Below are 18282 nucleotides of genomic sequence, written 5' to 3'. Positions count from 1 at the left end.
GTTTGAAAATGTCCAATAAAATTAAAAGTTTTTTCTCTTTTTTGTTAGTATCAGCATTTTAACAATAATAAACTACATGCAAACACTATAGTGCAAGTCTGTACTTTTATCTCGAGTCTGTGTGTGAAATATGTTCAAATACTTGAGCTTTGCTCTAAGACTTTATAGTGTGACATAGTTCAGTATAGACTTTCTTCCTTTGGGAAAATATGTACTATAATTGTGTGTGGCCATATATATTATATAACATATAATGGATGTGTACGTTAATAGTACACACACTATACACAGGCCTGTATGTATGTGTCTCTGAGGATTAAATTACAATAAATTTGAAGCTACAATTTCATGGAATGTGAGGTTATTTACCATATTAAGAGACACATTCATACTATTTTTGTATAATTAAAATTCAAACTTCTCAAACTTCAATATATTAACATACATTAAAACTATATGCTACCATTCAAAAGTAAGATCTCTTACCATTTTCCAGGCATAGCTGACGTTGTAGGCTTCTTTTCCAATCTCTCTCAGTTTGTTTACATGCCAAGACAGTGAGGAGTTCACTGGGACTGTAATAATCTGACTGCCCAGAGGGAGGCTACGGGGACAATAAATAAGATCCAACATTTTATTCAACACTGAAAAAGTTGTGAATCAAACAAAACCATCTACGGCATTTTTATACAAAAAGCATGATTAGTCATGAAAGGGCTGGATAAAATCTGCATTTAATTAAGAACAGACTTAAGCAGTTTGGTTTGCTGCTCATGCATTTATCTATTTTAATGCTAATTTATGCTCATGTATAATGTAGTACGGTTGAGTAAGATTTGCCTTTTTCAGTACAAATGGTGAAGCAGAGGTAACTTGGTTCCTAATTTTCTACTCAATAATTCATATAGACAGTGTTTAATTCATGCTGGGGCTTGCCAGGGCTGAGTCCTGGCACCTCTAAGCTTGGCCGTTCATAGCCCTGGCACCACTGGGCTTGGCAGTTCATAGCCCCAGAACTCTGAGCTTGCCATGTCAGTTATGAAAGTAAAAAATATTGCCTGAGCACCTAATTGCTTGAGCTCCATCACCTCTTTCATTACAAATTAAGCACTGTTCATAGAGAACACAATTATAATTTGTCCTGTCTTGAGATAATGTTGCTATTGGAACAGCACTAATTAGCTCTCTATTTCAAAGGAACAAAGGGTCGACAGATTTCAAATTAGTTCTAAATTACAATTTGCAGAACTGTTCATGCACATCATGCTGCATCTCTGCCTATTCCATTTTTGTTAGCAGGATAGGATAATGTCAGTTACTCTAGAAGACCAAGAGTTTTCTATATTTTAATACCATGCTTGCCTTTAAGAATGGAGCAAAGTAGTAGTGCTGGAGTGCGGGGAACGTAAATACAATATGTACAGGCACCCTTCTGTGACTGTTGTTGGAGTGTTACCCAGCTAAGAAGCAGATTTTTGTTCTTCTTTGCCATCACCGTGTCACATTAGTCGGGGTTGGCAGCTCTTGTTCTTCATTTCCAAACATTCCTGTTAAGTTTGTCTTCCAAGCTGACACCAACCTTCTTCATGTCCTCCTTCAGCGTCTTGAACTACCTTTTTCTGGGTCTTATAGTCTTTGTCCTGTAACTACTAGATTGTGTACTCTCTGACCAACATGTTCCACGTCTCGTCATCTCGTATGTCCCAGCCATTTCACTCGACGCACCCGTAGCTTTTCCATGATGGGGGATTACCTGCATCTTGGCTCATACCATTTCATTGTGTAACCTGTCAGTTCTTGTCTTACCCACTCTCATTTCAGCAGCATGAAATAGTTGTACTTCTCTCTTCCACACTGGCCAGCATTTCAACCCATACATCATGGCTGGGCTAATCATGATCTTATACATTTTGCTCTTTAGTTTAATTGGCACAGTCTTATCACACAGAATTGCCATCAATTCCCTCCATTTGCGCCAAGTGCTTTTCATGCGACTGCTAGCACTCATATTCTTATTGTAACTCAATACTATTTTTATTGGTTTCTTGCTGTCCCTTTTCAATGAAGTCTCACATGTATTCAGTCTTCTCTTGGCTGATTTATAAACAATTTTCTTCTAATGCAGTCCTCTTCTTTCTAGATACCTTTCCAGTTCATGTTTATTTCCCTGACACAAAAATGTCATCTGTGAAAAGCATGTTCCATAGAGCTTCTCCCCTAATCTCCTGCAACAAGGTGTTCATTACAATCACATTTAGGAATGGGCTTAAGATTGATCCTTGATGTAGACCTATTCTCATAGTGAATGGCTCACTGCAGCTGCTTCTTGTTGTTGTACTACCCTCATACGTGTCCATAATAGTCTGAACATAAGCCTCTGGAAGGCTGTGCGACAACAGGTACCACCATATCAGTTCATTAGGAACTCTGTTATAAGACTTCTTTAAGTCCATAAACAATAAATTCAGTTTATTGCATTTCTACTTCTACTACTTCTCCAATATTCCCAAACCCAAATTGGTTATTGCTTACTTGGTAATCTAGCTCTTCATTAAGTCTTTTCTTGATAATTCTTTCCAACCATTTCATCATTTGACTCATTTTGATGGGGTTTTGTTATATGTATTATATTGATTGATTTATTTAGATTTAAAATAAAAGAGAGTCACTTATCCAAGGCTCTAGGCACCCTAAGGCATTATTAACAATATAATAAATATAATAAAAAACCAGCAACATTAATCATTTCACCAAGAACTCAGCCAGCCAAGCACTTATAGAAACTCCTTTCCACCTCTTCATCATTCACACACATCCTCAGCCCTGTCCAACAACCATATCAAACTCACCTATGCCTTGTTTCCAAATGATTTATTTAAACAATAAAACAAATGATCAATTCCGAGATGACACATTCCATGCAACGTCAAGCAACCTCACCGCCTTATCTTGTGTATTCCTCCTTCTGCAGCTAGCTCCCCTCCTCATAGACTTTCAGGCCAAATGGGGCCCATCATGATAATCTAGTAGCATTGTAGACCACAGAACCTCACCCACCTACTCCTGTAATAGGCCCATAACCACTGGCTGAGTTACTGAAGTCTCAAAAACTAACAGCAAAACAATTTGTAAATACATCAGAAGCAGGAAGCCTTCCAAACAATAAGTGGGGCCACTGGATGATCAAGGTGCTAAAGGAGAATTCAAGGAAGACAAGCCCATTGCGGAGAAGCTAAATGAATTCTTTGTACCAGTCTTCACTGCAGAGGATTTGAGAGAGAGTCCCTTACCTGAGATTCTTTTTAGGTGACAAATCTGAGGAAGTGTCCCAGGTTGAGGGGTCAATAGAGGAGGTTTTGGAACAAATTGATCAATTAAAAGCAGTAAGTCCCAGAACCAGATGGTATTCATCCAAGAGTTCTGAAGGAACTCAAATGTGAAACTGCAGAACTACTAACTTTGGAATGTAACCTATCACTTAAATCAGCTTCTGTACCAGATGACTGGAGGATAGCTAATGTGACACCAATGTTTAAAAAAGGCTCCAGAGGCGATCCTGGCAATTACAGGATGCTACGCCTCAGTACCAGGCAAACTGGTTGAAACTATAGTTAAGAATAGAATGATTAGACACACAGATGAACATGATTTGTTGGGGAAGACTCAATAACAGCTTTTATAAAGGGAAATCATGCCTCACCAATCTATTAGAATTCTTTGAGGAGGTCAGCAAACATGCCAACAAGGGTGATCCAGTGGATACAATGTACTTGGACTTTCAGAAAGACTTTGACAAGGTCCCTCACCAAAGGCTCTAAAGCAAACTAAACTGTCATGGGTTAAGAGGGAAGGTCCTATTATGGACCAGTAACTGGTTAAAAAACAAGAAATAAAGGGTAGCAATAAATGATCACTTTTCAGAATGGAGAGAGGTAAATAGCGGTGTCTTCCAGAGATCTGGGCTGAGACCAGTGCTGTTCACCATATTCATAAATAATTTGGAAGAAGGGGTAAACTGTAGGGTGGCAAAGCTTGCAGATGATACAAATTATTCAGGATAGTTGTGTCTAAAACAGACTGCGAAGAGTTACAAAGATCTCACAAAGCTGGGTCACTGGGCAACACAATGGCAGATGAAATTCAATGTTGATAAATGCAAAGTAAGAAACATTGGAAAGCATAATCTCAACTATACAGACTAAATGAGGGGGTCTAAATTAGCTGTTATCAATCAAGAAGGTATTGTGGACAGACCTCTGCAATCATCGGCTCAGTGTGCAGCGGCAGTCAAAAAACAGAATGTTAGGAACCATTAAGAAATGGATAGATAATAAGACGGTAAATATTATAATGCCATTATATAAATCCATTGTACGCCCACACCTTGCGTAATGCATGCCGTTCTGGTTGCCCCAGCTCGAAAAAGATAGATTAGAAATGGAAAAGGTTCAGAGAAAGGCAACAAAAATTATTAAGGATATCGAACAGCTTCCTTATGAGAAGAGATTAAAAAGTCTGGGTCTTTTCAGCTTGGAAAAGAGATGACTGAGGGGGGCTATGATAGAGGTCCTTAAATCATGAATAGTGTATAGAAAGTGAAAAAGGAAGTGTTATTTACCCCTTCACATAGCAAAAGAACTAGGGGTTACCCAAGGAAATGAATAGGCAGCAGGAACAAAAGTTTAGTACAAAAGGAAGTACTACTTCACACAATGCACAGTCAACATGTGGAACTTGTTGCCAGGGGAGTTGTGAAGGCCAAAACTATAACTGGATTCAAAAAAGAATTAGATAAATTCATGAAGGATAGATCCATCAGTGGCCTAAGCCTCTGTCTGCCAGATGCTGGGGCTGGATGACTGGGGATGGATCACTTGATGACTGCCTTGTTCTGTTCATTCCCTTTGAAGCATCTGGCATTGGCCACCATTGGAAGACAGGATAATGGAGCAGATGAACTATTGGTTTGACCAAGTATGGCTGTTTATGTTTTTAAGTCCTCAAATCTTAATTTAAATACTTCAAGATACAGAGAATATACCATTTACTCTAGTTCAATCCAGCAAGTGACCCAGGCCCCACATTGCAGAGGAAGGCGAAAAACCTCAAGGGTCTCTGCCAATCTGACTTTGGGAAAATTCCTTCTTCACCCCAAATATAGTGATCAGTTAGACCCTGAGCATGTGGGTCAGACCCACCAGCTGGACACCTGGGAAAGAATTCTCTACAGTAACCTCAGAGCCCACTCCATCTAGTGTCCCATCTCTGCCATTGAAGATATTTGCTAATACCAGTCATGGCTGGCCATACGTCATTGTAGGCAACCTCATCATACCATTCCCTTCGTAAACTTATCAAACTCAGTCTTGAAACAAGTTAGGGTTTTGGGCCACATTCCTCCCTTTGGAAGACTGCTCCAGAACTTCACTTCTCTGATGGTTAGAAACCTTCACCTAATTTCAAGCCTACACTTGTTGATGGTCAGTTCATCTCTATTAGTTCTTGTCCCAACAATTATCCCTTAGTTTAACTCCTCTCACTCTCTGGTGTATTTACAGAGCGCAATCCTTCCATAAGTCTTCATAACAATGAATAGCAATAGGAGCACAGCACTTTTGAAAATCTGTCCATTTATTTAGGTACTTGAGTATGGATTAGGGCACTAACTTTAGGCATCTATTTCATTAAAATTGTGGCCCTCACCTTTATAAAGGACTTTTCGTTAATGAAAACAGTACTAAATTTTTTGGCTGGGATTTTCAAAGAAGCCTAAAGGATATTTGCCCAAATCCCATTGAATGTAGGTGCTTAACTCTCTCAGGCTCCTTTGTTAGCCTTGATACTACCCTACAACACAGTAGCCACCCTACAATACAGGCTGTAAAATGTGTCACTTCTGAAAGATTAGCATCCCAGATTAGGTCTTTGTAATTTTAAGGCCAGTGGGTATAATAATAGTGTTTGAAACTCTCTCTGCCACCCCACCAGGCACTTGCCAAGCTGCTGTAGTATCAATTTTCCCATGTCATCATCACTGATCTAAAAAGCTGACCTGACTCCACAGATAGGAGTTGATTCAGTTTTAATACTACCTTAACTCCTGAGCTTCTTGTAAACAGAGAATGCCAATCCAGTCTAATTAAATTGCCTGGGTTTTTTTTGAATCTACATTGCTATTCAATAAAGACACTGAATTTATCCCACTGAGCAGATTTATAATCCAATAGCAAACCGGATTAAAAAAATAATTCTAGAAAAGATCAAACCATCTCAGATACAGAGAATTTTAACAGAGTGACACAACTCAGTTTTTGCATATGAACATAGCATTCTGACTATGCAAGATGTGAACACTACTAGGAGCATAATCATGACTTGTGCTACGTGCAGACGCAGGGAAGTATGGGGTCACAAGGGCCCCCTCTTACTGTCACACCTGGCTACATATATCATAGCATCAGGGAGAGGGGAAGCCTCTATGGAGTTGATACTACCCCCTTCCAGCCCAGGTGAGTGGGCACAGGCAGAGTCTTTGCTCCATGGCTCCCAATGTGCTGACCTGCACAGCTGAGCAAGCATGCCAGTGCAAGTAATCTGCAATGGATTTTGGGCTGGCACAGATTACTTTTCCCTTGGAGCAAGGCAGGAATAAGGCAACAGATTGTGACTCTCCAAGTCACAGTACAGACCGTAGTCCGCTTCTGGGACCGGAAATCTATGTGCTGTCCTTTACTTAAGAGCTGGTGGCAAACCCACAAACTAGCCCTAAATTTGGGGAAGGACGTATTGTATTACCCTGGATGTTCTATACTTAGTGTACATTTATAGTGCAACTACCCTTTCTAGAAAGTCATTCTTATTACATGGAACTCCTGCATAGTCCTTCAGACACATTTTTTCTCCAAGTCAAAGCAAGTATTTCTAATATCTAAATGATGTGTTTTATAAACACAGCTCAGCTAGTTGTACGTGCACAGAATTGCAAGTCAGGAGCTCCCATGTTCTAATCCTGATTTGGACACAGATTTCCTCTGTGGCTTTGGGCAAATCATTTAACACTTCTTTTTTCATTTCCCCATCTGCAAGTGGAGGATCAGGATACTTACAGACTTTAGGGAAGAGTTGTGAAGATTGAAATTTATAAAGTCCTTTGAAGATGAAAGGCTCTACTTAAGTGCTAAGTACTACCATTATTTTAACTGGGGCATTTTTGGATTGTAAATTTAGAAATAAAGATAGAAAAATTGAGATTCAACAAGAACAAATAATCCAAAATGCAAATATTCAGTGGGAGGCGTAACACTGAGAAGTAGTAACAGTGAAGGGGCCCAAATGGACAGCAAATCACACATGGTTTAGCAATGTGGCAACAGCCAGCAAAATAGGCCAATGCCAGATTCTCTCTCTCTCTCTAAATCATGTATTGTCACATCAACCCCTACTTGGGATAGAGGGTGTGCCTCTATCCTCTGTGAAGTTGCACACATAGAGGCATCACATGATAGAGCAGGGAGGAGTTTCTCCCCATATGTCTAATGCCAGGTATATGCTAACGAGTTAGGTCGACCCAGCTACGTTGCTCAGGGGCGTAAAAGATCCCCACCCCTGAGCAGCACAGTTAAGCAGATCTAACTTCTGGCGTAGACAATACTAGGTTGTAACTAGACACTCCCGTTGCCGTAGTGAGTGTCTACACTGAAGTCCTACAGCGGTGCAGCTGTGCCGCTTTAGCAGTTTGAGTGTAAACCTACCTTCACTCAAAAGCCCTTTGAAGTTTACAGAAAAACTCCCAAGGACTTCAGTGGATTAGGATCAAGGTCTTTCTGGATATGGTGCAACCATTCCTAGGGTGCCATTGCCACATCCCCAGACATTCCAGTGCTTCCAGTAACGGTATAGGCCCACGCCTGCCAGTGTGACCTTGCATGCATTCTGTGTGTGAAGTCACGCTGCATGGAGGACACCATTTTGAAGAATGCGCCACCATGATCCCACTGGTGTGACTGCATGGATGCCATTTTGAAGAGCGCGCTGCTCTGAGCCCCACCAGTGTGACATCATGTGCACAGTGCATAGGACGTCAAGCTAGTGGGGGCAGAGTAGAGCACTCTTCAAAATAGTATCTCCCATCCGTGACCAATACCAGACAGGGAACCATAGAAAAAGAGGACTGTCCGGCTTAAAACTGGACAAATGGCCTGCCTAACCACACCTGAAACACTGAAAAAGATCTAAAAGCGGGAGAATGTTCAGAAAAGAACTGCAAAAATTACTAAGGAGGAGGATAGGGGCTGGAAGGATTGAGGAAAAATTTCACGTAGCAGGTATGTATACAGTAATTTGATTACTTATTTGAACCCCATGGAGTGAGAGTAGTTATTCAGTGTGTTAACTAGGAATTACTGTCTGAAATATAGGAAGGAAAAATCCAGACTGAATATCAAGGAAAACTTCCCGACAATCAGCTCTACTATTAGATTAGAAGAGTCTCCCAAAGGAAGCTGTGGAAACTATTGCTTGGCACATTTAAGGATAGAATGGATAATGTGGTAGAAAACACAGTCCTGCATTGGCAAGAGAATGGGACCTCGATTCCAGCAGGGACCTCTGGGTACTACTGCAATAGAAATATTAAACACAGTAATTATAATTCTATAAAGTAGCTCCTATTAAAGGGTTTTGTACAAACACTTCTGAGTCCTGTGAATCATTGATCTTAGCAAGCTATGACTCGAGTCTCAGTTCTTCCTTACCTAAGGATGTTCTGCCGAACCAATTCAAATTTTGGAATGTTCTCGTAATGTATGATGTCAGTGTGAAGTGGTGGTTCAGACAGCAAATAAGGCCTTGTAAGGGATGGATGCATAAGGGTATACCCTAAAAAGAACAAAAAAATGTGTTTAGTACAAGTGTTGGTTCAGTATGTAATAAGCAGAAAGAGAACATAAAAACAAGTATCCTGACTACACGTATACAAGTCCTCCAATTTACTTAGGAAACTATCCTAACAGTAACCATACCATCACATCATAAAGCAGTTTAGTGACAACAGAATTTTAAGAACTTGGTAAATTAACTCAAACAAAAAATGACTAAAATGATCATGGCATAAAAAGTGAAAAAGCTTATAATATAAACAAATTTACTTGCAAAAGCTACAGTTTTGGCTTTCTGGACTACAATTGTGAAAACAATCTATTTCATAGCAACATTTTTATATCAAGACCCCTGTATAAAAAAAGCAAACCATAAATCTGCTTATATAGCCTCTCTGTCCAACAATTACTGTTAGACAGAACTACTTAAACAACTGACACACAATCTGTTGAGAAACAGCACTGTTCACTTTATCATTCTACTTACAAATAAGGAGCAGAATAAGGAATTGGTTTTCTACAGTCTAATTTCACCAAACAGGAAGATAATGCATTTATGTATCTGAACCACAAAATCACCTTTATTGTCTATGAGAAATGTGTAGGAAGCCAAAGAATCTTGATAATAGGTGACATCCTCCAAGATATATGCCAGGTTAACATCCACTCCCACAATCCCAAGCAGCATGTTTCCAAAGTAACAAGGTTTACTTACAGTCATTATCAGACCTTGAGATAAAAGGAAGAGCACAGAAAGCATTAGCAATAATGAACTTGCCAGTTAATTAATATAAAGTGTGTTCTTCAGCAGTTCTATGCTAAATAGAAAAGAGGGGACGTTAACTTGTGTAACCAAGTGACAAAAACAGCCTTCCGTCCAGCACATTCAATTTTCAAAAAGTTGCTGCTGTACCACGTAGGAGTATTTTCAAAAGCTAAAATTAAAGACTTAGCAAGTAGGCCCCGATTAAACTCTCAAATGAAGTCAAAAGACTCCCACAGGTTTCAATGGGTGTTGGATCAACTCCATATGTAGGCTTCTCTTTGTAATTCATAGTTCTGAGAATTTGTATGTATAATTCAATATTCAATTCAAATTGAATATGTATAATTCGACCCTCTGTAAAAGCTAAGGCAGTTTTAACCCATTTGTTGCAATTGTTTCCCTAGGACAATGTGACATGGTGACCCAGTGAAGTATCAGTAGTAGGACTGTGATCATCTGATTCAATAAATGCTTTCAGTGATAGATGTCAAACAATGGTAATGCTTGAAGTCCATGATTAAATAACAGCATTAAAAGATAACAGAAGCTCTACCAGCTTTGACATCTCTTACTGACAGCACTTCTGGAGTCAGAATACAGAACTGCTGCTAGCATTTCACAGTAGAAATGTGGGAGTCGGGGCTTGGCGACAGGATCGAAGGTTGAGAAGGGGAGGGTTAGGAAGTAAATTATGCTACAACAGTTGTATTCCCCTTCCCCCATCCTCATATTAGCCACTTTTTACCTTTCTGGTGGTGAGTTACGGTGGTACATTGAATATGCCATAGGTTATTGAAACACACAGTGCATTTTACATTTTGTTTCTTCACTGGCACACAGATGCCTTAGGGACAAGAATGTGAATTAATATAAAAAGGACCTAAATTCTCTTTTCTTTTTTTTTTCCTTTTTTGTATTTTTCTTAAGGTCTGCATTTTTACTTCCCCCCCACTATGCAGCTATAAAAATGTTAACAAGAATAAAAAAATGTTTCTTGTAAAATATCAATTTGGATGAATTTTGCTCATCTGATTATATATGCAGTATGTTAGTCTCTTCTTCTTAACTAAATCCCAACACAGCCATTGTACTGGGTATTATAACCAAAAGCATTACAATGATTTTTAGAAACCTCTCAATGCCTGAGGTAAAAATGTAGCAGTCCATTACTGTCTTACTTTCTGTGTCATGGCCATATGGAAACCTCACTCACCCCTTTAATATAAAGCAGATATCAAATTCATCTCCATAAATGAGGTTTTTAAAAAAAAATTTAAAAAAACCCATGCACTTTCCTAATTATGTAAGCCAAATCTATCCAATTGTACCATTTATAATCCTTATGTTGTACAACTTCTCCACTATGCTTGGATGTGGATGTGTGAGAGATGAGTGGCAATGCATCACGCAGAGTGATGAGAAAAGGGAAAACTAGGCTATCATTCTGCATGAGAGAAGCATGTCCAGGAGCAATCTCAGAATACACAGAGGACTTCAGACTCTCAAGAGTCACTCGGATCAGGTGGCAACTAAGGACAACCTGCCTTAGCGGAAACCCTGCTGAGCCATTCTCCTTAACCCCTCCTCCATAACATCTCACACAAGAAAATGGAAAGCAATGTCCAGAGAAATGCAGGAGTTAAGCTTATTAACTCTAATAGTTAGTAATTACATAGCACCTTAAATCTTCAAAGCACTGGGAAAACACTAATGCCATTCCCAACTCCCCTATAAAGTAGGGGTTTTTTCTCCTCACTTTACAGACACATGAGGAGGCAGAGAAGCATTGCTTTATAGGCTAGTACTCTGTCTCACAATGACATTCATGCCAGTGCAAGAGGCTATATTAAAGACCCTCCAAGTCCCAACTCCTGCCATAAGCATATGAAAGGGGCCACATGTGGAACACCGGGGCCTTTGCATCCCCATGCACTTTTTATGAGGGCTCTGTGCGGGACTGGCTGCATGTTTCCTGCGGTCCTAGGCAAACATTTACACATGACATCATCCCCTCATCTTCTGCATTGTCCCATCTGATCTCTCTATTGCAACCAAGTAAAATAAAACGTGAACATTAGGGTTTATACAGGGTTTATGTAACAGGTCAGATTCACGTCCACAACTGCGGAAGATCAGCACAAAGTGGTCTGTGGATCTGGGCAATGTATTGGGGGAAACACTCCACTGATGTAAAGCCATCAGAGACTCCGATTCCATCCTCCTCCTGGCCCCCAGGCAAACATGGTGTAGTAACCAGGATGTTGCTGCTGATCCCTGGCTTCCACAATGGCCATTCATGCCAGGCTTCAGGTGGCTCTGTCTTGTGCTGAGGACAACCACACTCCTACGTCTTTTTTGAGCACAGCTTAATCAAAACAGGCAATCTGGTCAAATATTTAGCAGTTCCACCTGATATGCTGGGTCCTTCCCTAACCCTGTATGACTGCTGGAACCTCCTGGAGTCCTACTCTTCCAAACCTGGGAAGGTGTGGGGTAAAGAGTCCAGAGCAGCTGCTAAGCTGTTTGGTGAGATGCTGCTCCATACCTCAGCTACTGTGGGGAAGGAAGGAAAAGAAGGAGGAAATGGCCAGCAGGAACAACCCCTCATGAAGTTGTGTGCATGGCTCCAGTATCTGAGGAAGGAAGGGGGTTTTTGGCATCTGACAGGAATGCCACTTCCTCCATTATGCTGTCCTGTGCACCCATGGTCTGCTTAGAGGGCAACGTCAGCTCTGAATGGGCCAACTGGAATGCTGAAGCGGCCCTGGCTGCCATTTCAGCCTGGACCCGTGCTCCCACAAGCCCAGAGGAGTTTCCTACACAAATCCAAATTATAAGTATGCCCGTGAGAGACCATTTCAACCTACATCCATTAAATGTCACATTACCCACACTTTCCATAAACAGGCCCGGTGGGTGTAAAACTTTATATGTAATCCCTGCCTGAAGGACTTAATTTTACACATCTCTTAGGGACAAACCTAAAAGCACCACCTTATCTGTTGGCTAGAAACCTGGAGGTGGGCAGGCAGGCAGAAGCCTAACCTCTCTTTTTACCTGCTCTATTTCAGATTTTCTAAGCACTTACCATCTCCCATTTCATCTGAGAAGGGCAGACTGAAGACGGCCTCATCAATCATTCGGTTGGGGAGGTTTGTATAAAATCGACCCACTGTGGTTTCCAAGTTACTGAGCTGGTTCAAGACCATCATACTCCCCTTGATCACAGGTAAGGCAGTTCGATCAGGCACTCCATACTTCACCGAGTTCTGTTCTGCCAGATCTCGGAGAAATGCCAGTTCTTTTAAGCCTGTCACTCCCTCTGAAAAAGAGATATTGCCAGGATAAGGGAGGAGAAAGAAAGAAAATTATTTTCAGCCGAGTCTCCTACATCTTACTCCAAATTAAAACTACAGTACAGGACGTACTTTGTGTTGCCAGCTCATGCGGTTAGTCTGAACATGGTGAATGCCTATTTAAGTGGAAGTGTGGAGTACTGTTTATAATTCACCCAACCAGTCACTAATGTAGGTATAATCCGTCACTGTAGGATTTAAAGGTGTCCACTCAGATAATCTTCCACTGTACAGAAACTCAAGATGGCTGCTCCACGTCACTATTTAGATATTTTTTACCATTTTTTTTTAAAACAGAGAACTTTGTGTAACCCATTGTCTCCCACCAGTGGCTAGTCCATGTAGAGATTTATGAATCTGCTATGCAGCCTTGGAGTTAATAGACCTTATCCTTTAGCTCAAGCAACAGAGTCTCATGCTTTTAGATACAGATGTGCCAGGATTCGGTCGCTGCAGACGACCTAACAAAGGGAATTCTTGAAAGTGGGGACCCAAATGGGAATTTGAACTGCTATATAGCCATACAGTGTGTTAGTGTGGGTTGCATGCACAGGCCAGGTATAAGCTTCCCTGGATGGGGTGTGTGTGCAACCCATGCTAATAACACAGTCTACTGATTTCTGTGCTACAGGTATTTTTGAAAAAAGGACTATGATTCCACTGTGTCAGTGTGTACAGTTAACTTTATTCTTGACTTAAGACCCAGTTCAGCAAAGCACTTAAGCACATGCCTGAATTCAAGCTCAGACTTAAATCCCATTGATATCAATAGGAGCTAAACACATGCTTACATGTTTGCTGAATTGGGGCCTTAATAGGGAAACTCTTCCAAATTCAGTCTTGGTGTCAGAGGGTGAGGCTCCAGCAAAGTCTACAGTTACACCATGTATTGAATTTGCCCCATGGTGCTTGGCAGTCGGCATTTCAGGCAACATATATAAATCAGATCATTTGAGTTTCGGTTTCCAAACATATGGCTAAGTAGTTTTATGCCCCAAATAGGAAACTGTTATAATTTGGGTAATGACCTCTGGATTCTAAGGGCCAAAACTCACTTTTGACCCTTTCAAACAGACACAGAATAACACTGCACTGGGTTACTAGAGAATTTTAATCTACCAGAAATTTGGCACACATTTCTTACCGTTCATGAGTGCATAAGTGAGAATCATTACTGAGTTATTGAGGAAACTATTCTCTTCATTGATGACATGGAGAGTAGCCTTTTTATCATCATCTGAAGCATCTTTTGATGTAATCCCAGCTGACAGGTAAATTATGACCATATCTGTATCTAATCAGAAATATATATGGCAGACAGTATATTAGATTCCAATTTACTTGAGACATTCAGCAATGCAGTAAAAATCCTTATGTCAGTAAAAGAAGATAAATGTGACGTTATCAACAACCTTACTTATAAGAGTGGATGAAATGGATGAAAACACTCACTGTGTGGTTGTGAAGGCCTTTATAATTCTCAATGCACTTTCAGTTCCCACAGTTTCAGCTAACAAAGATTCACGAGTTTCAGCTCACACATTCTAACACACTATATAATTTTCTAGTCCAGGCTGTGACCTCACCAGATTTCTTGGGCTAGACAAGTTCTGTCCTGGTCAGAACATGGAAGGGAAACATTCAAGAAACACAGAGCCCTGCAGGAAGTTCTTCCGGTGATTCAATATAGTGACACTCCTCCCTTGAAAGGGATAGCTTCATCCAACAGGGACAGCCCTGAGCCTTCTCTTAGCTGAGACCTAAGGTGCATGTAGTTACTCAAGGTCCTGTGGCAGGAGTTGAGGTGTTAGCCCCCAATAATAAAATTTCCCTATAGGTAATTACATTTTGCCTACCTTAGATCTCCATGTCATTTTGCCTGGTTGGAGTATTCTTCACTTTTTGTCCTACACTGCTAAATAGTGAAATGTCTGCTATGTCCCACTCCAGGGATGGATGAGTGATTCCTATATTTAAAGAGCTCTTGGTGGCTTTCCAGCTAACGCAGGAGTTGTGTGGAGGGTTACTGCACTAGTGGCAGTTGTCACCAGCTGTCTGTAAAAGTAACTCTTACACCTCCGTTTGTACTTTGGCCACCACCTGTCTGTGATCACCCACCATGTCTCCCACCTATTCCCAATACAACCCCATTTTGGGGTGGAATGTCTCTGGTCGCACTAACTTGAGATGACGTCTATGTTGGCATTTTGGCTGCCTAAGTGAAGGGGTGTACAATGGTAATGTGGGGGAAAAAGATTCTTACACCCTCACCCCCTGCAGTGCTCAGGCAGTCAGAATTTAATCTATGGCTTATGTGTTTGTACAGCTCCTAGAACAATGGGATCCATGACCAGGGCTCCTATGTAGTATGGTAATACAATAATAAACAAACAATAATAAACACCACCACCATCACTTGATCTTTGGGATCCTAAAGGATGGAAGGCACTATGGAAATGCAACATTATATGTTACAGGTAGTATAATGTTTGAAGAATAAGACATGACACATACTTACCATTCATCACTAAGTCATTTTGCCCTACTTAGACTGAACACATATCAACATATTTTTCAAGCTGTAAAGCATGTTTTATGTTAATGGCCTATCTCAAAGCCTCAAGGAAATTCAAATCAATGCTTACACTCCATCTTATACTTCAGCATTTAAAGCATCTTATGTATCAGTTAGGGATCATACATTGGTCCTACAACACCAAAGCACACTGGAGCACATTACTGAAAGACAGCTCGCTTACCTCTGAATTTACGTGCTTTGGTGGAAATGTCATGTCTTGCCCGACTGATTTAAAAAAAAATATATATTTTTTTAACACCAGTTCGCTGTTTTGTGTGTTCTGAACTAATGGCCTGAAAACGATTTAAATCAAAAGTGTTTTTTGATGCAAAGAAGCACCTGCAACTTCTATTTTCCTTTCCTTTTTTATTTCCCCCTTCCCCTCACCCCACCCTTTAACTAGAGACAGCTTTTAAATCTAATCTGGTTTTAAAAAAACACTCCTCCAGGAGTATCCTCTTATTTCCGGGAAAGGGTTTATGACAATTATTAGCTGGTTCTCCTATACAGTTAAGGAACCGCATTTTCCTTCCTACAATAGCACTGGGGAAAAAACAAACAAAAATTTTACAATACAAAGCCCTTAACTCTCCCAAGAGCCTAGTCTTTAAATTTTCTCCACTTGTGGAGCAGGCTGTGCATTACTCATCCACCTGGTGCGTCCTGTAAATCCAGAAGCTACAGGAGTTCTGTGCTGTGGTGTATATATACCATTTGCAAAGCACTTTACAATACTTTGGGATTAAAGGCACCACATGAATGTAAAATAATTACTGAGCTGCTGGTGACACCAATATAATTAATATTGGCAGAAGGCTGGGGAACGCAGAAACGTCCATCTTTTCAGTATAATTCTTATCTTACACACCAGAAATGCCTCAGCTTTTTCCATTATTAATTTACTTTTCTGCATGTGAATGGTTTCTCTGACATGCCTGCAGATTCTTTTAGGAAACAGGACATTAAAAATTCACAGTAAAAAAGAATAATATTGTCTTGTTTCTTTTTGTACCAGAAACAAAAAATAAACAAGAAGATTGTTTACAAGAAAATGGAAGTGCATCACACATCCTCTTCTCAGAATCATTTTGTCCTGTCGCTCAGGTTCTCAGGTTTGCTGTACACATTATAAATCTTTAAGATTCTTTTGTTCTCACACATAACCTTAAAAGGAGAGAATGTGCACTGAACTTTGAGCTTCAAATAATGTGTCCTTATGTACCAGTGCCTAAAATATAACAAGTATTATGCATGAAACTGAAATAAATCCATGTATTTTCACACGGCAGAACATGCCAGTATCTTCTATTCCCAATACACATGGAATGCTACGTACATGAGCCAGAATCTATAGCCAACGTTCTTTGAAATAACTAAGCAAGACTTACTCCAGCCAACTTCAGCTGCATTAGATTTATCATCACCAGGCCGCTACACTTCCCTCACTTTGTCAGAAGTTAAAAGCCTGCCCTTGACAAAACCTATGTTTGAGCCGAACTAGACATAAATACAAGATAGCCTCAGATATGTTGGGCCTAGAGCTCAACAGATCCCAGTGCTTAACAATCTAGAGGAGTACAAAGTGAAATGGGAGCACAGTTCACTCCATTGCTCTGGATTAGGCTCTTTGGATGTGTGTTATTGCTTTCTTAATAGTAAGTTTCAGTTAAGGGTCTCTCCAAAGCCCAATTGAAACAATGGGAAGACTCCTATTCACTTGAAAAGGGACTGGAATGAGCCCTTAATGTACATCCAAAATCAAACTGACCAAACCCCCAAATTAGTCCAGTTTCTCCACCCTGCACTGGGAATGTGGAAATGGCTGAGAAAATGTGACAGTGCTTGATGGAAAAAATACACCTCTACCCCGATATAACGCAACCCAGTATAATACGAATTCCGATATAACGCGGTAAAGCAGTGCTCCAGGAGGGCGGGGCTGCGCACTCTGGCAGATCAAAGCAAGTTCAATATAACGCGATTTCCCCTAGAATGTGGTAAGATTTTTTGGCTCCCGAAGACAGCGTTATATTGGGGTAGAGGTGTACTCAATCTGAATGCAATCAGTTACTAGAGAACATAAGTCTTAACTCCCACCCCTCCTTTAGGAAAAGGAAAAAAAAAGCCTTCTGGGCAGTAGAATCTGCCACCCACTTTACCTTCTCCCAGACATCTTTGTTAGTTTGGCTACTGTGTATTTATTTTTGAAGCCAAATAGAAAGCATGGGACTAGATATGAGTAACTCTACATGTCTTTACTCACAAAAATTCAAGCTGATTTTCTTTGATGAGTGAGAAAACAGTTAGGCCTCCCTCACATATACATATAAATATCATATATTTCAGGCACAGTGGTTGTTCTCTGTGAATGATTTTTTTAAAATGAGAAATATTAATACGTTCCCAAGGATTTTACATAGCCAGAGCACATCTGTGCAAATGGGAATTTTACCTGACAGTGAAAGAAGTTTGCTGTGCTAATGATTACCATTAAAAAGGATCCACATCTGGGAAATAATTCAAAGATCTGGCAACTCATCCCCATAATTACATATTACAGATAATAAGGGAGGTAAAGGACAGTGGATGGAAGAAGCAAATGAAATGTAATGAACAATTTCAGCAACCACTAAGTAAGTGGATTTAAAATCCAGTATATGCTATTTGATCGAAATGGTAAATACTTTTAATAACACACTGCCCTGC

General features: G+C 40.3%; 1 protein-coding gene across 2 annotated transcripts in view; it reads right to left on the bottom strand.

The window, feature by feature from the left end:
* Positions 1-18282, bottom strand: part of CACHD1 (cache domain containing 1) — a 184848-nt gene that overhangs the window by 36584 nt on the left and 129982 nt on the right. For both annotated transcript variants that reach the window (XM_045027872.1, XM_045027873.1), the window contains exons 8-12: positions 14143-14292; positions 12731-12964; positions 9456-9605; positions 8754-8877; positions 487-604 (exon numbers count right to left, since the gene is read on the bottom strand). In XM_045027872.1, coding sequence (XP_044883807.1) covers positions 487-604; positions 8754-8877; positions 9456-9605; positions 12731-12964; positions 14143-14292 — 776 coding nt within the window. The remainder of the gene's footprint in view (positions 1-486; positions 605-8753; positions 8878-9455; positions 9606-12730; positions 12965-14142; positions 14293-18282) is intronic.

This window comes from Mauremys mutica, chromosome 8, assembly GCF_020497125.1.
Source record: "Mauremys mutica isolate MM-2020 ecotype Southern chromosome 8, ASM2049712v1, whole genome shotgun sequence".
In the NCBI taxonomy this organism is placed as follows: domain Eukaryota; kingdom Metazoa; phylum Chordata; order Testudines; family Geoemydidae; genus Mauremys; species Mauremys mutica.
The sequence above is the reverse complement of the archived record's forward strand: the minus strand, read 5'-3'. Positions and strand labels throughout refer to the sequence as shown.